Here is a 26,768-nt window from a genome sequence, read left to right on the forward strand (position 1 = left end):
GGCAGAGGAGTGAGAAACAAAGCTTTGAAAAGGTCCTTGGAATATTTATATATTCATAGATCCTAGAATGTTTACAGTACAGAGAGGCCAGTCTGCCCATCATGCCTGTGCTGGCTGAAACACGAACCACCCAGCCTAATGGCACTTTCCAGCATTTGGTACGATGCTTGGGATGCATAACAGATTTTTTAAATAAGATCAGCGTTTCTGTCTGGTCTGTTCTTTCAGCAGTGAGCTTTAGACACACAATCTTTCTACCAATCACTTTAAATGTCCGAGTGACTGACCTCTCCAGACACAATCCAGGCCCCTCTCAATTTTGTGCATCTCAATCGTTGCTTAAAGATGCTATTGATGCAATCTCATCAAAAAGACATTTTTATTAATGTACAATATTCCTAATATATATATATTTGTATGTGTGTATGGATATATTCCAGAATATTTTGTAATTTATCAGATTCCCGTGGGAAATGGCTGTTAGTTAATGTGCACTTCTTTGTTGGAAGCTGTGTCTGTTTTGCTTTAAAATAATCTGATCCAAAACAGAACAATCAGCCAACGTTTACTGCATCATAGTTTGCCTGGCTTGGTGAAAACATTAACCAGAGGCTTCAGTTTTCACTTATAACTGTTGCAGAACTGGAAACATTAACATAACATACTTTTCACCCTATCTGCGTATCCTAAAACACTTTACAGCTAACAAAGTACCTTTGATGTGTAGTCATTGTTGTAAAGAAGGAATGGCAAGATTTATCACACCAACCTTTGTAGACAAACATTTATCAGAAAAAACAGCACCACTCTGCAATTCCATATCATTTTTCCTTGGAGTGTCCACGACACTCTCAATTTGCTAAAAGTGCTGAACCTCAGAATTCAATTTTGTTATTTGTCTTCTGTTCAAGCCCTGGGACTGGGACTTTGTGACTCAGAGGCACAGTGCTACTCACTGAGCCGTGTCTAACACTTACTGTGGAAAAGGGTTTAGAAATTATTCACAAGCGATTCAAGTTAACATGAAACTATACTTAATTAATTTGACCAAGTCACAGGACTGACTGCTAAAGCTCTAGTCCATAACTGAAGTGGGCTGTCTCATTAACTCCACACATTTCACTGTTGAGACAACATGTTTCGGTTGTCATGCTTTAAGGGAAGCAACTCCATCAACTGGTTGCAACAAAATAGAATGGGATTTGCAGAATGTTGTGCAAATTGCAAATCAATTTCACTAGAAACAAATGGAAATGATGCATTTGCATAGGAGTAACAGAGATGCTGCGAACAATTAAAAAAGAGTTGAAATGAGAGTTGCTGTTCAGGACACAGGCCCTGCAATCTTCTCTCTGTCTCTCTATCGTCATCATACCCCATTCCATTTCTCACCTTCTCGCATACCTTTCAAATACCTACCTCAACCTTCCTGCTCCCTTGCAGCAATTGCCAATTTTCTTTCCATTCAACTCACCCATCCCAATGCTGATGTGGATTCTGCTAGATGATCACCCTCATCAACCCCTCCCCACATCTCCCACCAGAATGTCATTCACATTCCCTCCCAATTGGCTACATCTTCAACCACTTACTTACCTTTGATCTGTTCCTTTCTCCTTTGGCGCTTTTTCCTTCTTTCAGCTCTACTGCCTTTCCAAACAAGCTAAAAATGTTGTTACCGAGGTATTGACACTGCTTACCTCCCTCAGCACTGAACTCATTCTCAGTGATTTAAATCTCCATCACAACTCATTATACCCTCTCAAAGTCATTGGGGTTTACAGCATGGAAACAGACACTTTGGCCCAACTTGTGCATGACACCCCGTTTTGTAAACCACTAAGCTAGTCCCAACTGCTCGCATTTGGCCTATTTCCCTCTATAGCTATCTTACCTATGTAACTGTCTAAACGCTTTTTAAAAAGACAAAATTGCACCCGCCTCCACTACTAACTCTGGTAGGTCATTCCAGATACTCACCACCACCTGTGTGAAAGAATTGTGCTTCTGGACCCTTTTGTATCTGTCCCCTCTCATCTTAAACCTATGCCTTCTAGTTTTAGACTCCCCTATCTTTAGGGAAAGATATTGACTATCGAGCTGATCGATACCCCTCATTATTTTATAGACCTCTATAAGATCACCCCTAAGCCTCCTATGCTCCAGGGAAAGTCGTCCTGGTCTATCCAGCCTCCCCTTATAACACAAACTATCAAAGCCCGGTAGCATCCTAGTAAATCTTTTCTGCACTCTTTCCAGTTTAATAATATCCTTTCTATATATACTCTTCTCAAAGTTCATTGACTACCTCCTCTTCCCTCATGTAAAGTCAATGGTCACCCTTTGACTCTCACATGGCCTTGCTATTCCTGTTGTGTTAATCACAGATAAAGTCAGTACTAATAGCTTTCTCATATTTCTGTCCACCCACTCATCTTCCCCCCCCTTCTTCCTTCTGCATCAGCCCCTCAAAATCGCTCTCCCAATCCACTTAAAAATACAATCCCAAATTCCAAATGCTGAGCCTTTGGCCCTCCATTGGCCACATTTCTGCAGTGACTCCATTTTCATTGTCCTAATCCCAATTAAAACCAATACTCGCTGTCACCCAAGCATTGCCTCCCACATAAAGCACTATCGGAGCTGCTACTCTCATCTGGTAAAACTGACTCACTATTTCAGGATCATACTGGAATGCAAAGATAACTCCCAATTTCTTTACTGAAAATTGTCTCAAACTCCTTCCCTCTCAATTCCAACAATCGACTTGTAAGACTGACCATCCAATCGGCTGCCTCTGCCACTTACCTCCCTTCTCGATCATCAGGAGAAGCTTCTTTTTAAGTCTCCCCCTGCCCTGAACTTACATTGTTCTCCAAGTCTCATATCTCTCATGCCTTCTCCAAGCCCATCATGTCTAGGAGACCCACCTCCTGTCCTCTTAAGACTATTCCCACTAAAATATTGACCATCCAACTTCTCCTACTGGCTCCCATGGTCACTGCAAATTTTAACAGCTCTCCCCCTCAGGTGCTGTCAATTCCTTCAAATTTGCCGTCATCACTATTCTCTTCAAAAACACCTTTGATACCACCATCCTTGCAAACCAGTGAGCTATCTCCAACTTTCCTTTCCTCTTCAAAGTTCTCAAATGTGTTGTCATCTCTCAGATATGTCCAAAGATGTGTGGGTTAGGTTGATTGGCCATGCTAAAAATTGCCCCTTAAAGTCCTGCGATGCATTGGTTAGAGGGATTAGCGGGTAAATGTGTAGGGATATGGGGGTAGGGCTTGGATAGGATTGTGGTCAGTGCGGATTTGATGGGCCAAATGGCCTCTTTCTGCACTGTAGGGTTTCTATGATTCTATAATCTTCCCCTGAACTCAGGTTTCTGCCCTTACCACAGCTCTTAAAGTCGCAAGTAACATCCTATGTGACTGTGACAAAAAGAAACCTTCCCTCCTCATCCTTCTTGAGCCATCTGCAGCCTCTCACACTGTTTGACCACACCAAACTCCTCCAACACCCTCTCTCCACTGTTGTCCAGCCGAGTGAGGCTGCTCTCACCTGCTTCCATTTATAGAATTGCCTGCAGTGGTATCACTTCCTGCTGCCACACCTTTATCTGTGGTGAACTGGGTTGTTTGAAACCCTGGTAAAAATATTTAACACCGAGATGAGATTGCTACCATATCGCCGTGACCACTAATTTCAATTTCATTCCCCAACTTCATCCTGCCCCAATTCATCGATAGCTGGAATCCTTGTCCACCTAGACATGACTACTTTATTGCTCTCCTAGCTGCTCTCCCGTGTTCTATGCTCTGTAAATTTGAGATCTTTGTCCTAACTAGATCCTATTCACCCATTACTCCTGTGCTCACTAATCTACACTGGCTCCCAGTGAAGCAATCCTCACTTTCAAAATTCTCACTCCCCCTTATTTTCAGATCACTCCATGGCCGCACCCTCCCTGTCTTTTTAATCTCCTCCTGCCCCATTACTCTGACATATCTGTGTTTTGGCCTCTAATTCTGGTCTCTTGAGCATCCCCGATTTTCATCGTTCCACTACTGATGACCGTGACCTCACCTGCTAGACCCTACACTTGGAACTCCCTCACTTCCCTTTCCTCCATTAAGACACCTCTTTGACCGAGCTTTTGGTCATCTGTCCTAATACCTCCTTATGTGACTCTGTCAAGTTGTCTTCTATAATGTTCCTACAAAATGGTTTGGATTATTTAAAAATGTTATGCTCACTGTACGCAAGTTATTATTGAGGAACATAGGGACTTAAGGATACAGACTCACAATTCACTGAAAGCAGTAACAGGTTAACAAGTTCATTAAAAAAGGCAAAACGAACATTGGGGTGCACTTTTATTACTGTTGAATCATAGAATACCTAGAGTGCAGAGGAGGCCATTCAGCCCATCAAGCCTGCACCAACAACAATCCCACCTAGGCCCTATACCCAGAATTCCACGTATTTACCCTGCTACTCCCTCTGACACTAAGGAGCAATTTATCATGGCCAATCAACCTAACCCGCACATCTTTGGACTGTGGGAGGAAACCAGAGCACCCGGAGACATGGGGAGAATGTGCAAACTCCACACAGACAGGGACTTGGACTTGGACTTGGACTTGGACCCAAGTGCCAAAAGATTGGGATTGAAAAATTAAACTGACATAGTTGTTATTCAAATGTGGCTTGCATAAGATTCTTTGGTCTTGATGATATAAAAGTGCTGGAGAAGGTACAATAAACACCTAAAGGATTATACATGAAATGACTGTTGCACGAGTACCCGAAGAAACAGACTTTGGGCTCAACGGGTTTCTTTTTATAGATTTTGTGCCTTCCGACGTCTCATCATGCTATAGCCACATACTAATTGTCCACAAGCCTTAGCCGCAATGATTCATTGAACAAAGAGGAATTCCACTACATATGTCCCACCACACTTATTTCTACTGCACAAAGCAACGCCTGAATCTGAACTTGTCTGGAAAATGTTTGTAAATAATTTAAAATATATGTTCTGTACACTTGTCTGTGTACATTATAATAGAGAAAACCTAAAATCTCTTTTATAAAAAGAACAAGAAATTGATAAAAGATTTAGAAATTATTTGTCACCATTTAACAGTAATATGTAAACCTATGGAGTTGGATGTCACTCCTCAACTCTATTTTGATGGGATACTTTTCCCTTCGGCACTTGACAAAATGCCAACAGGCTTAAAACGTTTTAATCACAACAGCATAGCCTCACCTGAAACACCAACATTCAAAGAGATGACAGATCTTCTTGAATATCTACAGAGATGTTTGTTACCTGCTTCAGATCCTTGATTTTGATGCACTGTTATTTTATCATTATGTTAAACAGAAGATGAAATAGAGTTTTCAAAAGAAAGAAGCCTGCTGCAAGTTAAGCATTGCTGTTTTACAATGTTAGCTTTAAACAACAGGAGCGGCAACAAGGCACCAAGTCATTGCAATCATGCAAATTCCAATTAGGACCAACACCATCACCAACCTACTTTGTTTCAAAGAATTTTTTATTCCCCAATCTTTTCCTATCACATCAGGCAAATTTAGCAATTAGTGCCACAGAAATTCTGCAAACGTGCATCATTCATTATGCTCCCAAATTATACCCATGCCACTCAAATGGGAAAATAGTTACCAATGGTCTGGATGGGAAGCCATAACAGGCCAATAGCCTAAGATTTCTTTCAATCATAAGATATCGTCAGCTGACAAACTTCCCCAGTCTTCATTTTGGTTCTAAAACACAAAATTAAGCAGCACGTGAGAATTGTTGGTTTTCCTCCAGGGTTTAGCCGGAACAGGAGCATCGTTACAACATGAAAGAACAAACTCATACAATTAAATATCATGCAACGCGGTTTCTCTAGAAGCAATCCTGCACAGTGGTCACGAACAGAGGTTAGTGCAAGGAAGAAACAGCAGGACACGACGGAGAACACAGCAATATAACAGCTGAAGTTCTACTGTATAAAGCCATTACATCATTCAAATTTAAAATCTTGCAACATAATTGAAAATGGCTGCTGAATTCAGTGCGATGCATAAAGCTTCAAAATCGTTAGTCAGTAGATTCTTATTTTGAAACTGTTAGTTGGTGGATTCCTATTTCATGACCTGTGTATGCTACAGCAATAATGAATTAAAATCTGGGCTCGAAAAAATTGAATCTCAGGTCTGAGCACAAATACTCCATAAATCAATAATTATTTGTGGACAGACCCAAGTCAAGCACATAAATGACTGGGACAGGATCCATAACCATAAATATTATATATTTGCATCCTGCCAGCTAAAACTCTAGGCCAACAAAATAGCACCTGTTGGAACATCAATTTTGGTTTTACGCATGCAGATATCATCACATATTCAGAAAGCACAAACTTTAAAACTATTAAAATTTTGATGAGACTTGTCAATGATATAAAGATCATAGAATCCCAACAGCATAGAAGGCGGCCATTTGACTCATTGTGGTCGATGCAGACTCAATCTCACTCAGACCCAACCCCTCAACCTCCAGTATTTACCCTGCTGTATCTTACCCTGACACTAAGAGGCAATTTACCATGGCCAATCAACCTAACCCTCATCTTTGGACTGTGGGAGGAAATTGGAGCACCCAGAAGAAAATAAGCAGACACGGTGAGAACATACTGACTCCACACAGACAATGATCCAAGCCGGGAACCGAACCCAGGAACCTGGCACTGCAAGGTAGCAGTGCTAATCACTGTGCCACCATCCTGATTCCCAAGGAATTGTCGATAATGAAAGAATAAAATACTAAACTGGAGTTAACATGAGATGAAAGCTTTGCTACTAAATATTTAAACCAAATACAGCTTTGCCATGAAAAAGATCAGAAACTAACATTTTTGATTTTGTACATTAAAAATACAAATAAAACCCCCAGAAATGAATAGGCTCATTTGTAATACACTCATCTGGCAAATACAACCAAAAGTGACAGCTTAATCATCTTTCATAACTAATCCTGTAGAGGTGGCTGAGGGACTCATTGGTGCATTCTGGGAGAAGTCGGACCAATATCTACCAAGAGGAGGGAAGCAGAAGATCTGGTGTCAAGGAGCAGTAAGCCCAAAACACTACATTAGTGTATCCCTCCCTCCTTCCTCCTCCTCCTCTGACCAAAACATAGGCCACAGTGAGAAGGTAAAAGAGAAGGTAAGCGTTTTATAAAATTTTCTTAAATAATTTACTTGGTGCTCGAAATGTCAGTGAGGTTAAGTGCTGCATCTGAGATGTGGGAGATCCGTGTTCCAGCGACTTGAGGCAGAGAGTGGGGGTTAATGGGTGCTATTCGGATTGGCGGTTGGTGACTAGTGGAGTGCCCCAGGGGTCGGTGCTGGGGCCTCAGCTATTTACCATTTATACAGAAGATCTGGAGGAGGGAAATGAGTGTATGGTGTCGAAATTTGCTGATGACACCAAGATTGGTGGAATGGCAAATTGCGCGGAGGGTGTGGAGAGTCTGCAGAAGGATCTAGATAGGCTGGGCGAATGGGCCAGGAACTGGCAAATGGAATTCAATGTTGGCAAGTGCGAGGTGGTCCACTTTGGTAGGAAGGACTATTACTTACGTGGCAAAAAACTGCAGCAGGCGACGGTGCAGGAGGGACCTCGGGGTCCTTGTGCATGAGTCGCAAAAACCCAGCTTGCAGGTGCAGCAGGTGGTCAGGAAGGCGAATGGGATGCTGGCCTTCATAGCGAGGGGGATTGAATATAAAAGTAGGGAGGTCTTGCTGCAGCTGTATAGGGCATTGGTGAGGCCGCAGCTGGAGTACTGTGTGCAGTTTTGGTCGCCGCACTTACGCAAGGATATTCTGGCCTTGGAGGGAGTGCAGAGGAGGTTTACTAGGCTGATACCGGAGTTGAGGGGGTTGAGCTATGAGGAGAGGCTGAATAAACTAGGCTTGTACTCGTTAAGAGTTTAGAAGAATGAGGGGAGATCTCATTGAGACATATAAGATGATGAATGGGATGGATAGGATAGAGGCGGAGAGACTCTTCCCGCTCAGAAAGGACAGTAGGACTAGGGGCCACAGCCTCAAGATAAAGAGGGGGCGGTTTAGAACGGAGTTGAGGAGGAACTCCTTCACTCAAAGGGTGGTGAATCTCTGGAATTCTCTGCCCGTTGAAGTGGTGGAGGCTGCCTCGCTAAATATTTTTAAGACGCGGGTTGATGGGTTTTTGATAAGCGAGGGGATTAAGGGTTATGGGGAGAGGGCGGGAATGTGGAACTGAGCCACGACAGATCAGCCATTTCTTTTCATCATCCTATTTCTTATGTTCTTATGACTCGGACAATTACTTCTGCGGGAAGTGTACCCAATTGCAGCTCCTTTACAGACTGCATAGATAGGTTGGAGCAGCAGTTAGGTGCACTTAGGAACATGAAGGTGACAGAAAGCGTCATAGAAAGAAGCTTTCGAGACATGGTCACACTCATGGTGCAGGCAGATAGATGGGTGACTTCTAGAAAGAGCAGGCAGTCAGTGTAGGAACCCCCTGTGGTCACCCCCCTCTCTAACAAGTATACTGTTTTGGATAGGGGAAATGGACTATCAGAGAATAACAGCAGCAGCAGTCAAAGCAGTTGCACCACGGTTGGCTCTGTTGTTAAGCACTGAGGGACAAAGAGATCTAGAGCAATAGTTATAGGGGACTCTATAGTTAGGGGTGCAGATAGGTGCTTCTGTGGACGTGAAAAACTAAAATGGTATGTTGTTTCCCTGGTGCCAGGGTCCAGGATGTCTCCGAACAGCAGAAAGTATTCTGAAGAAAGAGGGTGAATAGCCAGAGGTTGTGGTACATATCGGTGCTAACAATATAGATAAGAAGAGTGATGAGGTCCTGCAGCAGCAGTTTAGGGAGTTAAGTAGAAAGTTAAAAAGCAGGACCTCTAGGGTTATAATCTCAGGATTACTCCTTGTGCCACATGTTAGTGAGGCTAGGAATAGGAACATAGTGCAGCTCAACACGTGGCTAAACAGCTGGTGTAGGAGGGAGGGTTTCAGATATCTGGACCACTGGGATCTCTTCCGGAGCAGGTGGGACCTGAAGAACAAGAAGAACAGATTGCATCTAAACTGGAAGGGCATAAATATTCCGGCTGGGAGGTTTGCTGGTGTCACACGGGAGGATTTAAACTAGTTTGGCAGAGGAGTGCGAACCAATGCAAAGGTGGATTAGCTGACGGGGAACCAGAGTAGGGCCAATAAAATTCAAAAAGCAAGCAGAGTGAGGTTGTTGATCAAAGAGGGTCTGGGACTGAAGTGCATTTGTTTCTTTATACATATCTAAACATGCTTGTGTTGTCCACAAACTTACTAATCAAACCAGTTACATTTTCCTCAAAGATTGGTGAATTTGCTGGTAGTGGTGAGGACCATCACAGGATACAGCAGGATATAGATCAGACTTGGGCAGAGAAATAGCAGATGGACAAATGTGAGGTAATGCATTTTGAAGGTCTAATACAGATAGGAAGTACACAGTAAATGGCTGAACCTTTAAGAGTACTGATAAGCAAAGGGATCTGGGTGTACAGGTACACCCAGTAGTTCCTATTTTCAAGAAAGGGAACAGAGATAGCCCGGGAAATTACCGACCGGTGAGTCTGACCTCAGTGGTTGGTAAGCTGATGGAGACGCTACTGAGGGACAAGATTTACGAGCATTTGGAGAGGTTTGACATGATCAGGAATAGTCAGCATGGATTTGTCAAGGGCAGGTCGTGCCTTACGAGCCTAGTTGAGTTCTTCGATAATGTGACTGAACACATTGACGAAGGAAGTGCAGTGGACGTGGTGTACATGGACTTCAGCAAGGCGTTTGATAAGGTCCCCCATGCAAGACTTCTTGAGAAGGTGAGAGGGCATGGGATCCAAGGGCCTTTGGCCTTGTGGATCCAGAACTGGCTTGCCTGCAGAAGGCAGAGAGTGGTTGTGGATGGGTCTTTTTCAGCATGGAGGTCAGTCACCAGTGAAGTGCCCCAGGGATCTGTTCTAGGACCCTTGCTGTTTGTCATTTTCATAAATGACCTGGATGAGGAAGTGGAGGGATGGGTAAGTAAGTTCGCTGATGACACGAAGGTCAGTGGTGTTGTGGATGGTCTGGAAGGATGTCAAAAGTTGCAGCAGGACATAAATAGGATGCAGGACTGGGCGGAGAAGTGGCAGATGGACTTCAACGCGGATAAATGTGTAGTCGTCCATTTTGGCAGAACCAACGGGATGAACGAGTACACTATCAAGGGCAGGAGTCTTAGTAGTGTTGAAGAGCAGAAGGATCTTGGGGTCCGGGTCCACAGGACTCTTAAATTGGCCTCGCAGGTGGAGGATGTGGTCAAGAAGGCGTATGGTGTACTGGCCTTCATTAATCGAGGGATTGAGTTTAGGAATAGGGAGGTAATGCTGCAACTTTATATGACCCTAGTCAGGCCTCATTTGGAGTACTGTGCGCAGTTCTGGTCGCCTCACTATAGGAAAGACGTAGAAGCTATTGAAAGGGTACAGAGGAGATTTACAAGGATGTTGCCTGGACTGGGAGGCATGCCTTATGAAGTTAGGTTGAGGGAGCTGGGACTCTTCTCCCTGGAGAGACGAAGGTTGAGAGGCGACCTGATAGAAGTTTATAAAATGTTGAGAGGAATAGATAGGATGGATTCTCAGAGGCTATTTCCCCGGGTTGAAATGGTCGCTACGAGAGGACACAGATTTAAGGTGCGGGGAGGAAAGTACAGAAGCGATGTTAGGGGTAAGTTTTTCACTCAGAGGGTGGTGAGTGAATGGAATAGGCTGCCGTCAGTGGTGGTGGAGGCGAACTCGCTGGGGTCTTTTAAAAGACTTCTGGATGAGTATATGGGGTTTAATGGGATTGGGGGTTATAGATAGGTCTATAGATTGGTAGGTGTTGATGTGATCGGCGCAACTCGTGGGCCGAAGGGCCTGTTTGTGCTGTAGTGTTCTATGTACACAGGTCACAAAGTGACAACGCAGGTGGAGAAGGTAGTCAAGAAAGCATATGGCATGCTTGCCTTCACTGGCCAGGGCACTCAGTTTAAAAATTGGCAAGTCATGTTGCAGCTTTATAGAACTTTAGTTAGGCCACACTTGGAACATCGTGTTCAATTCTGGTCGCCACACTACCATCAGGATGTGGAGGTTTTGGAGAGGGTACAGAAAATATTTATCAGGATGTTGCCTGGTATGGAGGGCATTAGCTATGTGGAGAGGTTGGAGAAACTTGGTTTGTCCTCACTGGAACGACGGAGGTTGAGGGGCAACCTGATAGAAGTCTACAAGATTATGAGAGGCATGGACAGAGTGGAGGGTCAGAAGCTTTTTCCCAGGGTGGAAGAGTCAATTACTAAGGGGCACAGGTTTAAAGTGCGAGGGTCAAGGTTTAAATGAGATCTACGAGGCAGATTATTTTTTAAAACAGAGGGTGGCGGGTGCTGGAACTCATTGTTAGGGGAGGTAATGGAAGCAGATAAGCTAGTGACTTTTAAGGAGTGTCTTGACAAATCCACGAATAGGATGGGAAGAGGGGGATATTGTCCTTGGAAGGGTAGAGAGTTTTAGTTAATTCAGACAGCTTGGTCGGTACAGGCTTGGAGGGCCAAAGGGCCTGTTCCTATGCTGTAATTTTCTTTGTTCTTTAATCAATAGGATAAGAGCTAGATGGTGGTGTCCAGGCAATATCAGTTGGTCCATAAATTGTACTAGCTCTAGCTTTCTGCATGTTGCATTAGTAAGAGTCTCTGATGGCTCACTTTGTCCATGCCACCCAGTTTTTAACCACTAAGCTATTTCCAATTGCCCACGTTTGGCACATATCCCTCTATAACCACCTTACCCATGTAACTGTTTAAATGCCTTTTAAAAGACAAAATTGACAAAAAGATCTCTATTATTACCTCTGGCAGCTCATTCCAGACGTTCACCACCCTGTGAGAAATAATTGCCCCTCTGGACCCTTTTGCATCTCTCCCATCGCATCTTAAACCTATGCCCTCTAGTTCTGGACTCCTCTACACCTTCAGAAAAAGATGTTGACTTTCTATCTGATCTATACCCCCATTTTATAGACCTCTATAAACCTCCTATGCTGCAGGGAAAAAAGTCCAAGTCTATCCACCTTCTCCTTTTAATTCAAACCATCAAGTCCCGTTAGCATCCTAGTAAATCTTTCAGAACAAAGAACAAAAGAAAATTACAACACAAGAACAGGGTCTTCGGCCCTCCAAGCCTGCACTGACCACGTTGCCCATCTGAATTAAAATTCCCTAACCTTCTGGGGACCATATCTCACTATTCCCATCCCACTCATGTATTTGTCAAGACATCCCTTAAAAGTCAGTCTTATATCTGCTTCCACTACTTTCCTTGACACTGAGTTCCAGGCACCGAGTCATCACTCTGTAAAAACCTTGCTTCATATATCTCATTTAAACCTTGCCCCTTAAACCTACATGCCACCTAGTAATTGACTCTTTCACCCTGGGAAAAAGCTTTTGACTGACTAGATGTATAAGATGTTGACAGGTATTGATCAGGTAGATTCTCAGAGGTTTTTTCCCAGGGCTGAAAGGGCTGCCACAAGAGGACACAGGTTTAGGGGAGTAGGTACAGAGGAGATGTCAGGGGTAAGTTTTTCACTCAGAGTGGTTGGTGCATGGAATCGGCTGCCGGCAGTGGTAGTGGAGGTGGATTCGATAGGGTCTTTTAAGAGACTTCTGGATGAGTACATGGGACTTAATAAGATTGAGGGTTGTAGGTAGCCTAGCAGGTAGAGATATGTTCGGCGCAACTTGTGGGCCAAAGGGCCTGTTTGTGCTGTAGTTTTTCTATGTTCTAACTACTCTGTCAGAAACCTTTTTGCACTCTTTCCAGTTTAATAATATCCTTTCTATAATAAGATGACCAGAACTGTACACAGTACTCCAAGTGTAGCCATACTAATGTTTTGTACAGCTTTAACAAGACGTCCCAGCTCCTGCATTCAATGTTCTGACCAACGAAACCAAGCATGCTGAATGCCTTCTTCACCACTCTGTCCACCTGTGACTCCACTTCCAAGGAGCTATAAACCTGTATCCCTAGATTTCTTAGTTCTCTGACTCTCCCCAACGTCCTACCATTAACTAAGTCCTGCCCTAGTTCAATCTACCAAAATGCATCATTTCACATTTATCTAAATTAAACTCCATCTGCCATTCATCAGTTCACTGGCCCAATTGATCAAGATCCCGTTGCAATCCTAGATAATCATCTTCACTGTCCATATGCCACCAGTCTTGGTGCCATCTGCAAACTTAATAACCACGCCTCCTAAATTCCACCCAAATCATTACTATCAGTGACAAACAGCAGTGGGCCCAGCACTGATCTATGAGGCACACTGCAGATCACAGGCCTCCAGTTTAAAAAAAAAATCTGCTATAACCACCCTGTCTTCAATCATCAATCCAATTTTGTATCCAATTGGCTACCTTATCCTGAATTCTGAGGGATTTAACGTTATGCAACAATCTAACATGCGGAACCTTGTCAAAGATCACCCCTCTGTGATAGAACCCTCCAACCCACACAGAAATCAGTTGTAACTGTTAAATGAATGAACTGAGAAATTGGGAGGTTCTGCCAGAGATGGCACAAACTGGATGTGGAAGTAGAAATAGGCATAGAACTATGACGTTGAAACAAAAGTGCAGAGATTCATTCTTCATGTAACCATGCTTTCAACCAGCAGGCTGTATGTACCCTTTTGGAGAAGGGGACCAGATCCACACAGGATTAAATCATAAACTCTCAAACTAAAAATCCACACATACTGTACAATGGAATTCTTTCACATCCTGTTTTCCCAAGACTGTACCTTGTGGATGCTTTCATTTGTTTAGCTGCCCTACTATCCTTTCCTTCCTTGGTGGCCTGCCTGGCAAACCATTCATTCATTCCCTGTTGCTTGTGCTATTGGAGCTGCAGTGACCACTTCTGCCATTTTGAGGCTGTTTTCTAATTGATTCATTGGTTTAACTGAACCTTTCAGAAAGCAGTCTATGCTGCACATCTAGGCCTGTGCAGGCTTAAGAGTCAAGAGCTCCTGGCACAAAAATTCCCCAATGTTACTATGAAGCTCAAAGGAAACAAGGTAACTAGAGGCTAGGCAGTTGTATGCCATCACGACACATGGCCTATGAGCATTTAATGTTGATTGCATATACTGGACTCCTGGACTGAATATTCTATGCTCTCAATAGCAAGGAGATCTACAACTGAATCATAGATACAATGGTTATAGTACAGAAGGCTATTCGGCCCATCATACCTACAGAGAGCCAGCACAGACATAATGAATCAATTGGCCTCCTCTGTACTGTAACCATTCTATGATTCTACAGCTATTTTGTAAGCAAGCAGTGAGAAAAAAATTACTAAATTATAGTGCTATTTTTGGGAAGTATCACAATCAATATTCATCTTCACCAGGAATTTGAATAGGGCTAAATGTGAAAGCATACAAATAAAAAACCAATGCTGAAATTAATGTAAATTTCAGGTGATTATGTCTTGCCAGTTCTCAGTAAATATATTGTCAAGACAAATTTAACCTGAACAAACATTCCATTGTGTTGAATGGTTCAGACACACATGGTGGCATAAGAAGATACAGAATTGGGATAATTAGCCATGATTCAGATATCTAAGTTAGGTTTTTCAAAATTACTATATGTGAAAATGGTGGAAAGGTTGTTAACCATTGCACCACTAAGCAAATTAGACAAACATCATCAAAAAATTCTGCTGTGTGTCAATAACAGAAGTGGTCACTGATTGAGGGATTATCGTCTAAATTTAGTTTTGAACACACCCACTCTGCCCTATATCTCACAAATACTCTGTCATCACCCCTGGGGTGTTGAAGTGAGTAGTGACATAGTGAAGAGATGCAGCCCGACAGCTGTAAAGCTCCGTATTGTGAATCACTTACCAACTACACTGTCATAGGAAGTTACTGAAAGGAAGGCAGGTTGCTTTTAGAAAGCCAACGTGAATAGAACCCACGGGAGGCCCGTAATTATTAACTGTCTGGAGAGGTTCTCTTAGCTCAATCTCAGGATAAGCCAGGAAGAAAGCAACATGGGGAAAGAACTGAATCTAATCCCTTTGTTTGTTTTCTTGCTTTCTATCTCTCTCTCTACATAATCACAGCCTGGTGTCTATTCACACACTGCTGGTGTGCTTGTGCTCAAAGCGAATGGATTTGTGCTACCACAAAAAACTGATTCAGCCCATCTCAGTTCACCCCTCTTAAAAAACATATAGGAATGTGTGGAGAAAATTACTTTAGAGTTATTGACAATTCAAATGTATTGAAAACTAGAACTGGTTCAGAAGCCTCACAAAAGGGAGCTAGAAGAGGTGACCTGTAAACCTCACGTCGGCCAAAACAAGGACCAGCCATTTCCCAGGAGCTCAGATAAGATCAGCAACTGGTCACAGGATAAGTTAGGTAAATTAGACAGGTAACTTATGATGTTCACTGTTACATTAGGGCAGTGTGTTTATCCACCAAATTCTTCATAAAGCACAAATTTCATCTTACCTTTTGTTTCCTTTATCATTTCTCATCTCTGAGCTGCCCTTTGAAGTGACAGTGATTGAAATGTCAACTGAGATAATTTACCCTACTGACAAAGCTAGCAGTGATCTTTTGAGTTTATTCCAAGACAGACCACAAGATGGCATTCATCACGAAAAGGTCCACTACATTGGTCCCCACGTGTACACACAAGGTTTCAGTTCATTAAGATTGATAACCGTGATTACATTTTTTCGAGCCCTGGAATTCACAGCAAACACTAAAGGTAATTAGGCTTGTGTTAAAAACATTGATTATTCATCTACTCTAGGGAAGATGCATTGTGATTATCAAGAAATATGAAACTACATATTAACTGTATTTGTTAGAACAGAAATGATCCATAAAATGAAAGTTGGAATTATTTGGCTAGGTAAGAGATTTTAAAACACAAGGAAATTAATTACATTTGATCCACTGATCTATTCCAGTCAAATGAACTCGACACTAATGCAGATGGTGACAGGATAAGTTAGGTAAATTAGACAGGTAACATTCACTTCACTATCTAAACTCTTCCGCCCCACCATACATTAATTCCTCCAACTGCCCACATCATAATTTCTATAAAAACAGATCAAAATGTCCTACGTTTGGGCAGCTGCAGTGCAATATGCTCATTATCATTCACACTCACCTGTGTATAGCCTACACAGCCTTGATTTATATACATTACACCAATAGTTGGCAATTTGGATTCTGAGGTTGTCCATCTGTATGAATACTAGCATCAAATTGGAGGCTACAAGGTACACCATACATTTTTGAAAATTGCCATAACTGTTAAAAAGGTTAAATAATCATTTTAATCAGCACATCTGTAACATGAAGCAGGTTCCTGTAATAGAAATCTGCAAATAAATAGCTGTGTGGATGAAGTATTTATCAGTCACAGTTAAAGAGCTAGACTCTCATTTTGATACAACACAAATGCATATTCAAAAGTCCAGAGGATTATCAAAACCTACCAGATGAACATGACATTTGGTTCAGGAGGGGGCTGGTGGGGGGTTTGCCAGTGCACAGATACATCATGTACCGGGTGACAACCCAGAAACCACACAGCAGCTTCCTCATCTAACTTTAAGCCAGCAGCCAAAGTAATCTACACAGGCCAAGGACACTCTTAAACACATCTAGCACACTGATTACAGGCACATGAATAGGCCACCTTATGAATAGTAGCATGTTAGCAGGAATGTGCAGCGGGTGGTTGTGGGGTGGTGGGGGGCGGGGGGGAGAGGAAGAGAGGGGGAAAGAAAGCAAATCGACAGGGAACTATATCAATGATACAGAAATATCAAAAAATTAAACTGTCATTTTATTTTTAACTACACAGCATCCAAATGTACAGCAATAGGCAGTAGAGATCATAATAGCTGCAGTATGGATCAGACTCTCCAGAAGTGAGTAATCAGGCTTGCATATATTCTATTACAGAAGACATTCAACATGAAACATGAGTAGTTTCAAATGTCTATTCAGAATAAATTCCATTAAAACACTCAACAGAAGCCACCAAAATGGCATATTCAGATTAACACACAAGATGACAATTGCGCAGAAACTAAATTCAATGGCCAGAAAGCTGTTTCATACAATCCAGGGATTTGAGTATTTTTACATAACCAAAGTATATAATGTTAGGAGAGTCAAAAGCCAAGAGAGGTTCCAGCAGAAACCATTAAAAGAGGTTTACAAAAAACGTTCACAGAATGAGCACATCACTGACAAGACCAACATTTACCGTCCATCCCTAATTGCCCTCAAGAAGGTGATGGTGAGCTTCCTTCTTGAACTGTTGCAGTCTATGTGGTAGTAATATTCATGATGTGCAGATGCCTGCATTGGACTGGGGTAAGCACAGTAAGAAGTCTCACAACACCAGGTTAAAGTCCAACAGGTTTATTGGTAGCATAAGCTTTCAGAACACTGCCCCTTCATCAGGTGAGTGGGAGACACAGACTCAATTTACAAAATAATGGTTGGAATGCGAGTTTTTAACAGGTAATCAAGTCTTAAAGTTACAGACAATGTGAGTGGAGACAGCGTTAAGCACAGCTTAAAGAGATGTGTATTGTCTCCAGCCAGGACAGTTAGTGAGATTTTACAAGCCCAGGCAAGTCGTGGGATAGAACATAGAACACTACAGCACAAACAGGCCCTTCGGCCCACAAGGTGCGTGATCATATCTCTACCTACCAGGTCCATCTATAACCCTCAATCCCATTAAATCCCATATACTCATCCAGAAGTCTCTTAAAAGACCCCAACGAGTTCGCCTCCACCACCACCGACGGCAGCCGATTCCACTCACACCATCCTCTGAGTGAAAAACGTACCCCTGACATCTCCTCTGTACCTACTCCCCAGCACCTGAAACCTGTGTCCTCTCATAGCAACCATTTCAGCCCTGGGAAATAGCCTCCGAGAATCCACCTTATCTATACCTCTCAACATCTTATAAACCTCTATCAGGTCGCCTCTTATCCTTCGTCTCTCCAGGGAGAAAAGACCTAGCTCCCTCAACCTATCCTCACAAGGCATGCTACCCAATCCACATAACATCCTCGTTAATCTCCTTTGCACCCTTTCAATAGCTTCCACATCCTTCTTGTAGTGAGGTGACCATAACTGCTGCACAGTACTCCAAGTGGGGTCTGACAAGGGTCTTATAAAGTTGCAGCATTACCTCCCGGCTCCTAAACTCAATCCCTCGATTCATGAAGGCCAGTACACCATACGCCTTCTTGACCACATCCTCCACCTGCGAGGCCAATTTAAGAGTCCTGTGGACCCGGACCCCAAGGTCCTTCTGATCTTCTACACTGCTGAGTCATAAGAAATAAGAACATAAGAAATAGAAGCAGGAGTAGGCCAGCTAGCCCTTCGAGCCTGCCCTGCCATTCAATAAGATCATGGCTGATCTGAAGTGGATCAGTTCCACTTTCCCGCTTTCTCCCCATAACCCTTAATTCTTTTGTCTGTCAAAAACCTATCTAACCGTAACTTAAATATATTTAGTGAGGTAGCCTCCACCACTTCAACAGGCAGAGAATTTTAGAGATTCACCACCCTTTGAGTGAAGAAGTTCCTCCTCAACTCCGTTCTAAACTGCCCCCCCTCCCCCACCTTATCTTGAGGCTGTGCCCTCTAGTCCTGCTGCCCTTTCTGAGCGGGAAGAATCTCTCTACCCCTACCCTATCCATCCCTTTCAATATCTTACATGTCTCTATAAGATCCCCCCTCAACCTTCTAAACTGCAACGAGTACAGACCCAGTCTATTCAGTCTCTCCTCATAGTCTAACCCCCTCATCTCTGTTATCAGCCTAGTGAATAATAATAATAATAATAATAATAATAATAATAATAATAATAATAATAACAACAATCCGCAGCGTCATGTTGCAACTGTACAAAACTCTGGTGCGGCCGCACTTGGAGTATTGTGTGCAGTTCTGGTCCCCACATTATAGGAAGGATGTGGAGGCTTTGGAGAGGGTGCAGAGGAGGTTTACCAGGATGTTGCCTGGTATGGAGGGGAGGTCCTATGAGGAGAGACTGAGGGATTTGAGGTTGTTTTCGTTAGAAAGAAGGCGGCTACAAGGGGACCTTATTGAAACATATAAGATGATTAGAGGTTTAGATAGGGTGGACAGTGATAGCCTTTTCCCTCGGATGGAGAAAGCAAGCACGAGGGGGCATAGCTTTAAATTAAGGGGTGGTAGTTATAGGACGGATGTCAGGGGTAGGTTCTTTACCCAGAGGGTGGTGAGGGATTGGAATGCCCTGCCTGCTGCAGTTGTAAATGCGCCTAGTTTGGGGGCGTTTAAGAGATCCGTGGATAGGTTTATGGATGGTAAGCGTTTGGTTTAGGTTAGAGGGTCATTGTTTTTTAACTAGTCGGCGCAACATCGTGGGCCGAAGGGCCTGTTCTGTGCTGTAATGTTCTATGTTCTATGAACCTCCTCTGCACTCCCTCCAAGGCCAAAATATCCTTGCGCAAGTGCGGCAACCAAAACTGCACATAGTACTCCAGCTATGGCCTCACCAGTGCCCTGTACAGTTGCAGCAAGACCTCCCTGCTTTTATATTCTATCCCCCTCGCTATGAAGGCCAGCATCCCATTCCCTTGTCCTACCCTTGATATTATACACCTTCATCCCATTGGGCCTGTCAAAACGGACCACTACACATTTATCCGTGTTGAAGTCCATCTGCCACTTCTCCGCCCAGTCTTGCATCCTATCTATGTCTCGCTGCAAATTGACATCCCTCCAGGTCCCTGGGGCACTCCACTGGTGACTGACCTCCATGCAGAAAAAGACCTATCCACAACCACTCTCTACCTACTGCAGGCAAGCCAGTTCTGGATCCACAAGGCAACAGTCCCTTGGATCCCATGCCCTCTCACTTTTTCAAGAAGTCTTGCATGGGGGACCTTATCAAACGCCTTGCTGAAGTCTATATAAACCACATCCACTGCTCTTCCTTCATCAATGTGTTTAGTCACATTTTCAAATAACTCAACTAGGCTCGTAAGGCACGGCCTGCCCTTGACAAAGCCGTGCTGACTACTTTTGATCATATTAAACTTCTCTAAATATTCATAAATCCTGTCCCTCAGTATCCTCTCCATCAACTTACCAACAATGAGGTCAGACAAACTGGTCGGTAATTTCCCGGACTATCCCTGTTCCCTTTCTTGAAAATAGAATAGTGTGACATGAACCCAAAATCCCAATTGAGGCCATCCTCATGTGTGCAGAACTTGGCCATCAGTCTCTGTTGTGTTGAAGATCTCGACTGCCTCCCGAAGACACACAGTGCCAACACACCCGGCCGTCCCATTGTATCAGGCAATGGGACCCTGTGCGGGAATCTCTCCAGCTACGTCGAGGGTACCCTGAAACCCATTGTACAAGGAACCCCCAGCTTTTGTTGTGACAGTATGGACTACCTACAGAAACTAAGCACACGTGGAGCAGTTGAACCAAGAGCAGTTCTTGTCACAATGGATATCTTGGCACTTGACACCAGCATCCCCCACGACGATGGCATTGCTGCAACTGCGTCAGTACTCAAAGCTGACAACTGCTAACCTCCAGATGCAATTTTACAACACATCTGCTTCATCCTGGACCACAATGTCATCACCTTCACCAACCAGTTCTTCATCCAGACACACGGAACAGCCACGGGGACCAAATTCACACCTCAATATGCCAACATCTTCATGCACAGGTTCAAACAAGACCTCTTCATCACACAGGACCTTCAACTCATGCTACACGCTCGATACATCGATGACATTTTCTTCCTTTGGACTCATGGTGAACAATCACAAACAACTATATGATATCAACAAGTTTCATCCCACCATCAAACTCACCTTGAACTGCCCTCCAGAATCAGCTGCATTCTTGGACACACACATTTCCATCAAGGATTATCACTTCAGCACCTCACTGTACCGCAAGCCCACGGATAACCTCATGATGCTCCACTTCTCCAGCTTCCACCCTAAACACTTTAAAGAAGCCATCCCCTATGAACACAGGATTTGCTCAGATGAGGAGGATCACAACAGACACCTCCAGATGCTGAAAGCTGCCCTCATAAGAACAGGATATGGCACTTGACTCATCGATCGACAGTTCCGATGCGCCACAGCGAAAAACCGCACTGATCTCCTCAGAAGACAAACACGGGACATGGCAGACAGAATACCCTTCATCGTCAAGTACTTCCCGGAGCAGAGAAGCTACGACATCTTCTCCAGAGCCTTCAACATGTCATCGATGAATACAAACATCTCACCAAGGCCATCCCCACACCCCAACTTCTTGTCTTCAAACAACCACATAACTTCAAACAGATCATTGTCCACACCAAACTACCCAGTCTTCAGAGAACAGTGACCACAACACCACACAACCCTGCCAAAGCAAATTCTGCAAGACATGCCAGATCATTGGCACGGATGCCATCATCTCACGTGTGGACACCATCCACTAGGTATACTGTACATACACGTGTACTCAGACAACGTTGTCTACCTGATATGCTGCAGGAAAGGATGTCTTGAGGCATGGTACACTGGGGAGACCACGCAGATGCTTCGACAACGGATGAATGAACACAGCTCTACAATCACCAGGCAAGAGTGTTCTCTTCTTGTTGGGGAACACTTCAGCAGTCACAAGCATTTGGCCTCTGATCTTCGGATAACCGTTCTCCAAGGTGGCCTTCACAACACACAACGCAGAGTCGCTGAGCAGAGATGGATAGCCAAGTTCCGCACATCTCAACCGGGATTTTGGGTTCATGTCACACTATCTGTAACCCCCACGACTTGCCTGGGCTTGCAAAATCTCACTAACTGCCGTGGCTGGAGACAATACACATCTTTTTAACCTGTGCTTAACTCTCTTTCCACTCACATTGTCTGTACCTTTAAGACTTGATTAGCTGTAAAGTCTCGCATTCCAAACATTACATAGAACATAAAACATAGAACACGACAGCACAAACAGGCCCTTTGGCCCACAAGTTGCGCCAATCATATCCCTACCTACCAGGCCTATCTATAACCCTCAATCCCATTAAATTAAATTATTCTGTAAATTGAGTTTGTGTCTTCATATGCCCTGTTTGTGAACAGAACTCCCACTCACCTGATGAAGGGGCAGCGCTCTGAAATCTTGTGGCTTGTGCTAACAAATAAACCTGTTGGATTTTAACCTGGTGTAGTAACATTCATCAGGAAGTTATACTAAAAGAATTTGTAAAATTATAGATAGATGCAAAAAAAAAAATCAGAATTGCTGTACCATTTGGATTTGAAATTGGGTACCTTTCAGAAATGTAATTCCTTTATTTTCTTCTTTCTGTACACTGGAAGGTTATCAAAGATTTAACAATACAGCCCAGGTAGCCACAAGATTTTTGGTAAGCCATTTCATTTTCTTTTAGCTGAAGTTACTTCTAACAAGCAGAGGCCATTCAGCCCCTTACTGCTGGTCTGCAATTCAACTCAATGATGGCTGATCTATGTCTCAATTCCTTTTACTCACCCTCAATAATACTCATAAAATCAGCGAAGAGGGAGGCTATTCAGCCCACCAAGTCTGCACTGACAACAATCCCACCCAAAGCCTTATCCCTGTAACCCCAGTAATCCTTCTGGCAGTAAGGCAGCAATTTAGCATGGTCAATCTACCTCACACATCTTTGGACTGTGGGAGGAAACTGGAGCACCCAGAGGGAACCCACACAGACAATAGTGACCTTACAAAAATTTATCCAGCCCAAGTTTTGAAGCTTTCTATTGATCCCAAACCTCATATGCAGTCTGCAGGACAGCATAAGATTTCTATTACTTTCTATGAAGAAGTGCTTTCTAACATCACCCTGAACATCTTACTCTAAGTTTAATGTTGAGCCCCTTTGTTCTGCACACCCTAAAAGAAATTGCTTCTCTCTTTCTGCTACTCCATCAAACCCTTTAATCAACTTAAATCTCTCAATGTCTAAAACAACCAACAATTTTGACTCCCAGGAAATAGAGAAAGGGAAGCTAAATTAGTGTCTACTATAGACACAACTTTCTTTTATTCATTTGAGGGACATGGGCATCGCTGGCTGGCTGGCCAGCATTTATTGCCCATCCCTAACTACCCTTCAGGTGGTGATGGTGGAGAATTGCCTTCTTGAATCACTGCAGTCCACGTTCTGTGGGTTGACCCACAATGCCGTTAGGAAGGGAATTCCAGGATTTTGACCAAGAGACAGCGAAGGAACACTGATATATTTCCAAGTCAGGATGGTGAGTGGCTTGCAGAGGAACTTGCAGGTGCCGGTGTTCCCATTTATCTGCTGCCCTTGTCCTTCCAGATGGAAGTGGTCGTGGGTCTGAAAGGTGCTGTCTAAGGATCTTTGGTGAATTGCTGCAGTGCCCTTGTAGATAGTACACACTGCTGCTACTGAGCATTGGAAGTGGACGGATTGAATGTTTGTAGATGTGGTGTCAATCAAGCAGGTTGCTTTGTCCTAGATGGTGTCAAGCTTCTTAAGCGTTCTTGGAGCTGCAGCCATTCAGGCAAGTGGGGAGTATCCCATTACACTCCTGATTTGTGCCTTGTAGATGCTGGATAGGCTTTGGGGATTCAGGAGTTGAGTTACTTGCCATAGTATTCCTAGCCTCTGACTTGCTCTTGTAGCCACTGTGGTGAGTCCAGTTGAGTTTCTGGTCAATGGTAACCCCAAGGATGTTGATAGTGGGAGATTCAGTGATGGTCACACCATTGAATGTCAAAGGGCGGTGGTTATAGTGTCTCTTATTGGTGATGGTCATTGCCTGGCATTTCTGTGGCACGAATGTTACAACTTGTCCCATAAAAGGCTACTATTTTACTTGGATATAATTTAGAATCATTGATTATGTCTTTATCCATCATCTTCATTCTTCTACACTGCTTGATTTCCTTTTGTTTTTGTGAAGTGCTCTGGTATGTTTGCATTGTTAGAGGCAAGTAGCCCACTAGCTGACTCGATACACAAATCTGGAAGTAGTTTTCCTTTCAACATTCCCTTATCGTGTATATACGCAAGCAGTGGCAGATTGAAGGGTAGGTAGCCTTCCACATTCCCATTCTGACTTCAGTACTCCAAGCCATTTTGCTGTCAGTTGTCCCAGTGCAAACCATCAAGAAAAGGAGTTTTGTGTTAGTAATTCAACTGAGCTTCCAACTATCATTGACTGGCCATGATAAATTGCCTCAGTGTCAGAAATTAGGCGGGTAAATATGTGGGGTTACGGGGATAGGACCTGGGTGGGATTGTTGTTGGTGCAGGCTCGATGGGCCAGATGGTCTCCTTCTGCTTTGTAGATTCCACGATTCTATGAACCTTACGTGTGTGTTCTGAGGAAGTTGTACATCTATTTCAGCATTTGCTAACATGAGGTCAGCTCCTTGATGAGGTAGCAATGCTAATACCTTGATAATAACTTTGAGTCTTGCATACATCTGGCAGCAAAATTCTCCATTCATGGACTCAGAAAGTGAGACTGTCACAAGGAAATGAACATAGCATGAAGCCAAATGAATAAACGGATGATAGTTTGAGATTGGAGTGGTACTCAACCATGATAATTTCCATAAACTTTTGCAAATCAACATGTTAGAATATTGGTGTGTAATTACTGGTCAGATTTAAATCAGATTGATGACCTACAAAGTAGCTGATTCCTTGGACAGAAGTTTACCAAACTGATCACAATGAAAACAAAAGGATGGGTATTTCTAGAGCAGCTTTTACATCCTCAGCACATCCCAAAACATTTACAGTCAAAGTGCAGTTACTGGTGTGATGTGACAAAGCACTGCAGCCTATTTTCCCAGTAAGGTCCCACAAACTGCACGGTGACCCATGATAGGATATATTTTTAACATAAGGGATGGTGATAAATATTGGTCAGGACTCTGGGAGATCTCTACATTGCTTCTTTGAACAGTACCACAGAATCTTGACAGTCATCGATAAAGAGCAGAAATCCGAAAGATATCAATATGTCAATGAACAAAGGGCTGGAGAGGATGCCATCAGGAGGACTGTAAACAAGTTGGGACTTTACATTGCATTGAATCCAGTAAGAAAGTAAGCAGACGTCAGGAAAAGTTATCAAGCCCAAAGTCGGAAGTGAAGGTTTCAGTAAAAACAAAAAGTTGCAGAGGTAGAATAAATGATGGCCATGGAGCTTGAAGCTCAGGCCAGGGTGAAACATAACAGACTGCACAATTGTGCAACCTGAGAAATAATGGCATACTTCAATCCATTTGAATATTTTTATACAAATACCTCCTGGTAATAATTAAATTTAGTGAGATGCAATTCTGCAGAGTCGGTGTATAGTTATTCTGAGCAAAGAACACAGTAATGCTCAGTCACCAAGTTATTCCAACATGCTGCTTGTTCTACAATTGAACTTTGCACAATACTGTACATTTGGCTCTCTGTAGTAACACACAACTATACCTGAAAATTATCATAAAAGTGAGTCAACCTTTTGAGTTCCAGCAATGGAACAGTAAAGGAGCACAGGTAAGTAACAAGGAAGGAGCTAAACTCATATGGCTGTAGCCTGTTTCAAACCAAACACTCTTTTAAAAAAAAGGAGAATTTATGGAGGAAGAGGGGAAAAGTAGCACATTATAGAACAAAAGGTAAAGTGGAGAGTGTTAAAAAGACAGAAATGGTCATATCTGAGGGATCATGGTTGCTTTAAATGACCAAGTCAATAAAGGTAGAACAAAGGTCGTTTTTAAAAAAAATTTACAACTATGCAAATGATTTTAGTTACAAATTCTACTTCTATCAAAACAAGCAACTTCAATGTACACACAACATATCGCAAACACGAAGGAAGGAAATTGCTTTGCAATCAAAGCAGAACTTTCCAGTTAAAATTAGTACAAGGATAATTGCTTCTGCCATAACTAAACATGCTCATGCTGTGGCAAGTACATTTCTCAACTCATACCTCCTGCAGCAGATCAGCTTGCTCGATTGCTTTCAGTACATTCTTCTTTGAGGTCTCCTGCACCTCCCCTCCTAACAAGAACTCATCCAGAATAAAATAAGCTTTCTCAAAGTTAAAGATAATGTCAAGTTCACAGACCTTCAAGAGAAAGAAAACAAAAATATGGTGATTACACTACACGCTTGGTTTAGATCTCACCAAATAAAAGCACAAATAACATTTTGTAACTTGAGTAACTAATTTTTTTGTCACAAATAGGCCCAATAAGTTTTTAATCTGCAAACACAAGGCATGCAGGAATTCCAACACCAACCATGAAGTGAGTAGCTTCATGTCAGCATTTGTCTTCACTAACAGATATAATATTTAGTAAGTGTTTATCTGTATTCAATTGCCATAACATTAACAGATGTTGCTATTGTGACATGGAACCTCAGGTTTGGAGACTTAAATAATTGTGCAAGTTGCTGATTTGCTACTGTATAGTACACAT

The 26,768-nt window shown here is 43.0% G+C and overlaps 1 protein-coding gene across 5 annotated transcripts in view; it reads right to left on the reverse strand.

Annotated features, from left to right (window-relative positions):
• The window catches only part of LOC145353385 (AP-1 complex subunit sigma-2), a 51,374-nt gene that overhangs the window by 15,906 nt on the left and 8,700 nt on the right, over window positions 1–26,768 (reverse strand). For 3 of the 5 annotated variants that reach the window (XM_080204110.1, XM_080204112.1, XM_080204111.1), the window contains exon 4: window positions 26,276–26,413. In XM_080204110.1, coding sequence (XP_080060236.1) covers window positions 26,276–26,413 — 138 coding nt within the window. Of the gene's footprint in view, window positions 1–5,698; window positions 5,800–26,275; window positions 26,414–26,768 lie in introns of all 5 variants that reach the window. The other 2 variants (XR_013888692.1, XR_013888693.1) reach the window with 1 other exon arrangement.

The sequence above is a fragment of the Carcharhinus amblyrhynchos genome, chromosome 15 (assembly GCF_965287045.1).
Source record: "Carcharhinus amblyrhynchos chromosome 15, sCarAmb.v2.hapA, whole genome shotgun sequence".
Classification (NCBI taxonomy): domain Eukaryota; kingdom Metazoa; phylum Chordata; class Chondrichthyes; order Carcharhiniformes; family Carcharhinidae; genus Carcharhinus; species Carcharhinus amblyrhynchos.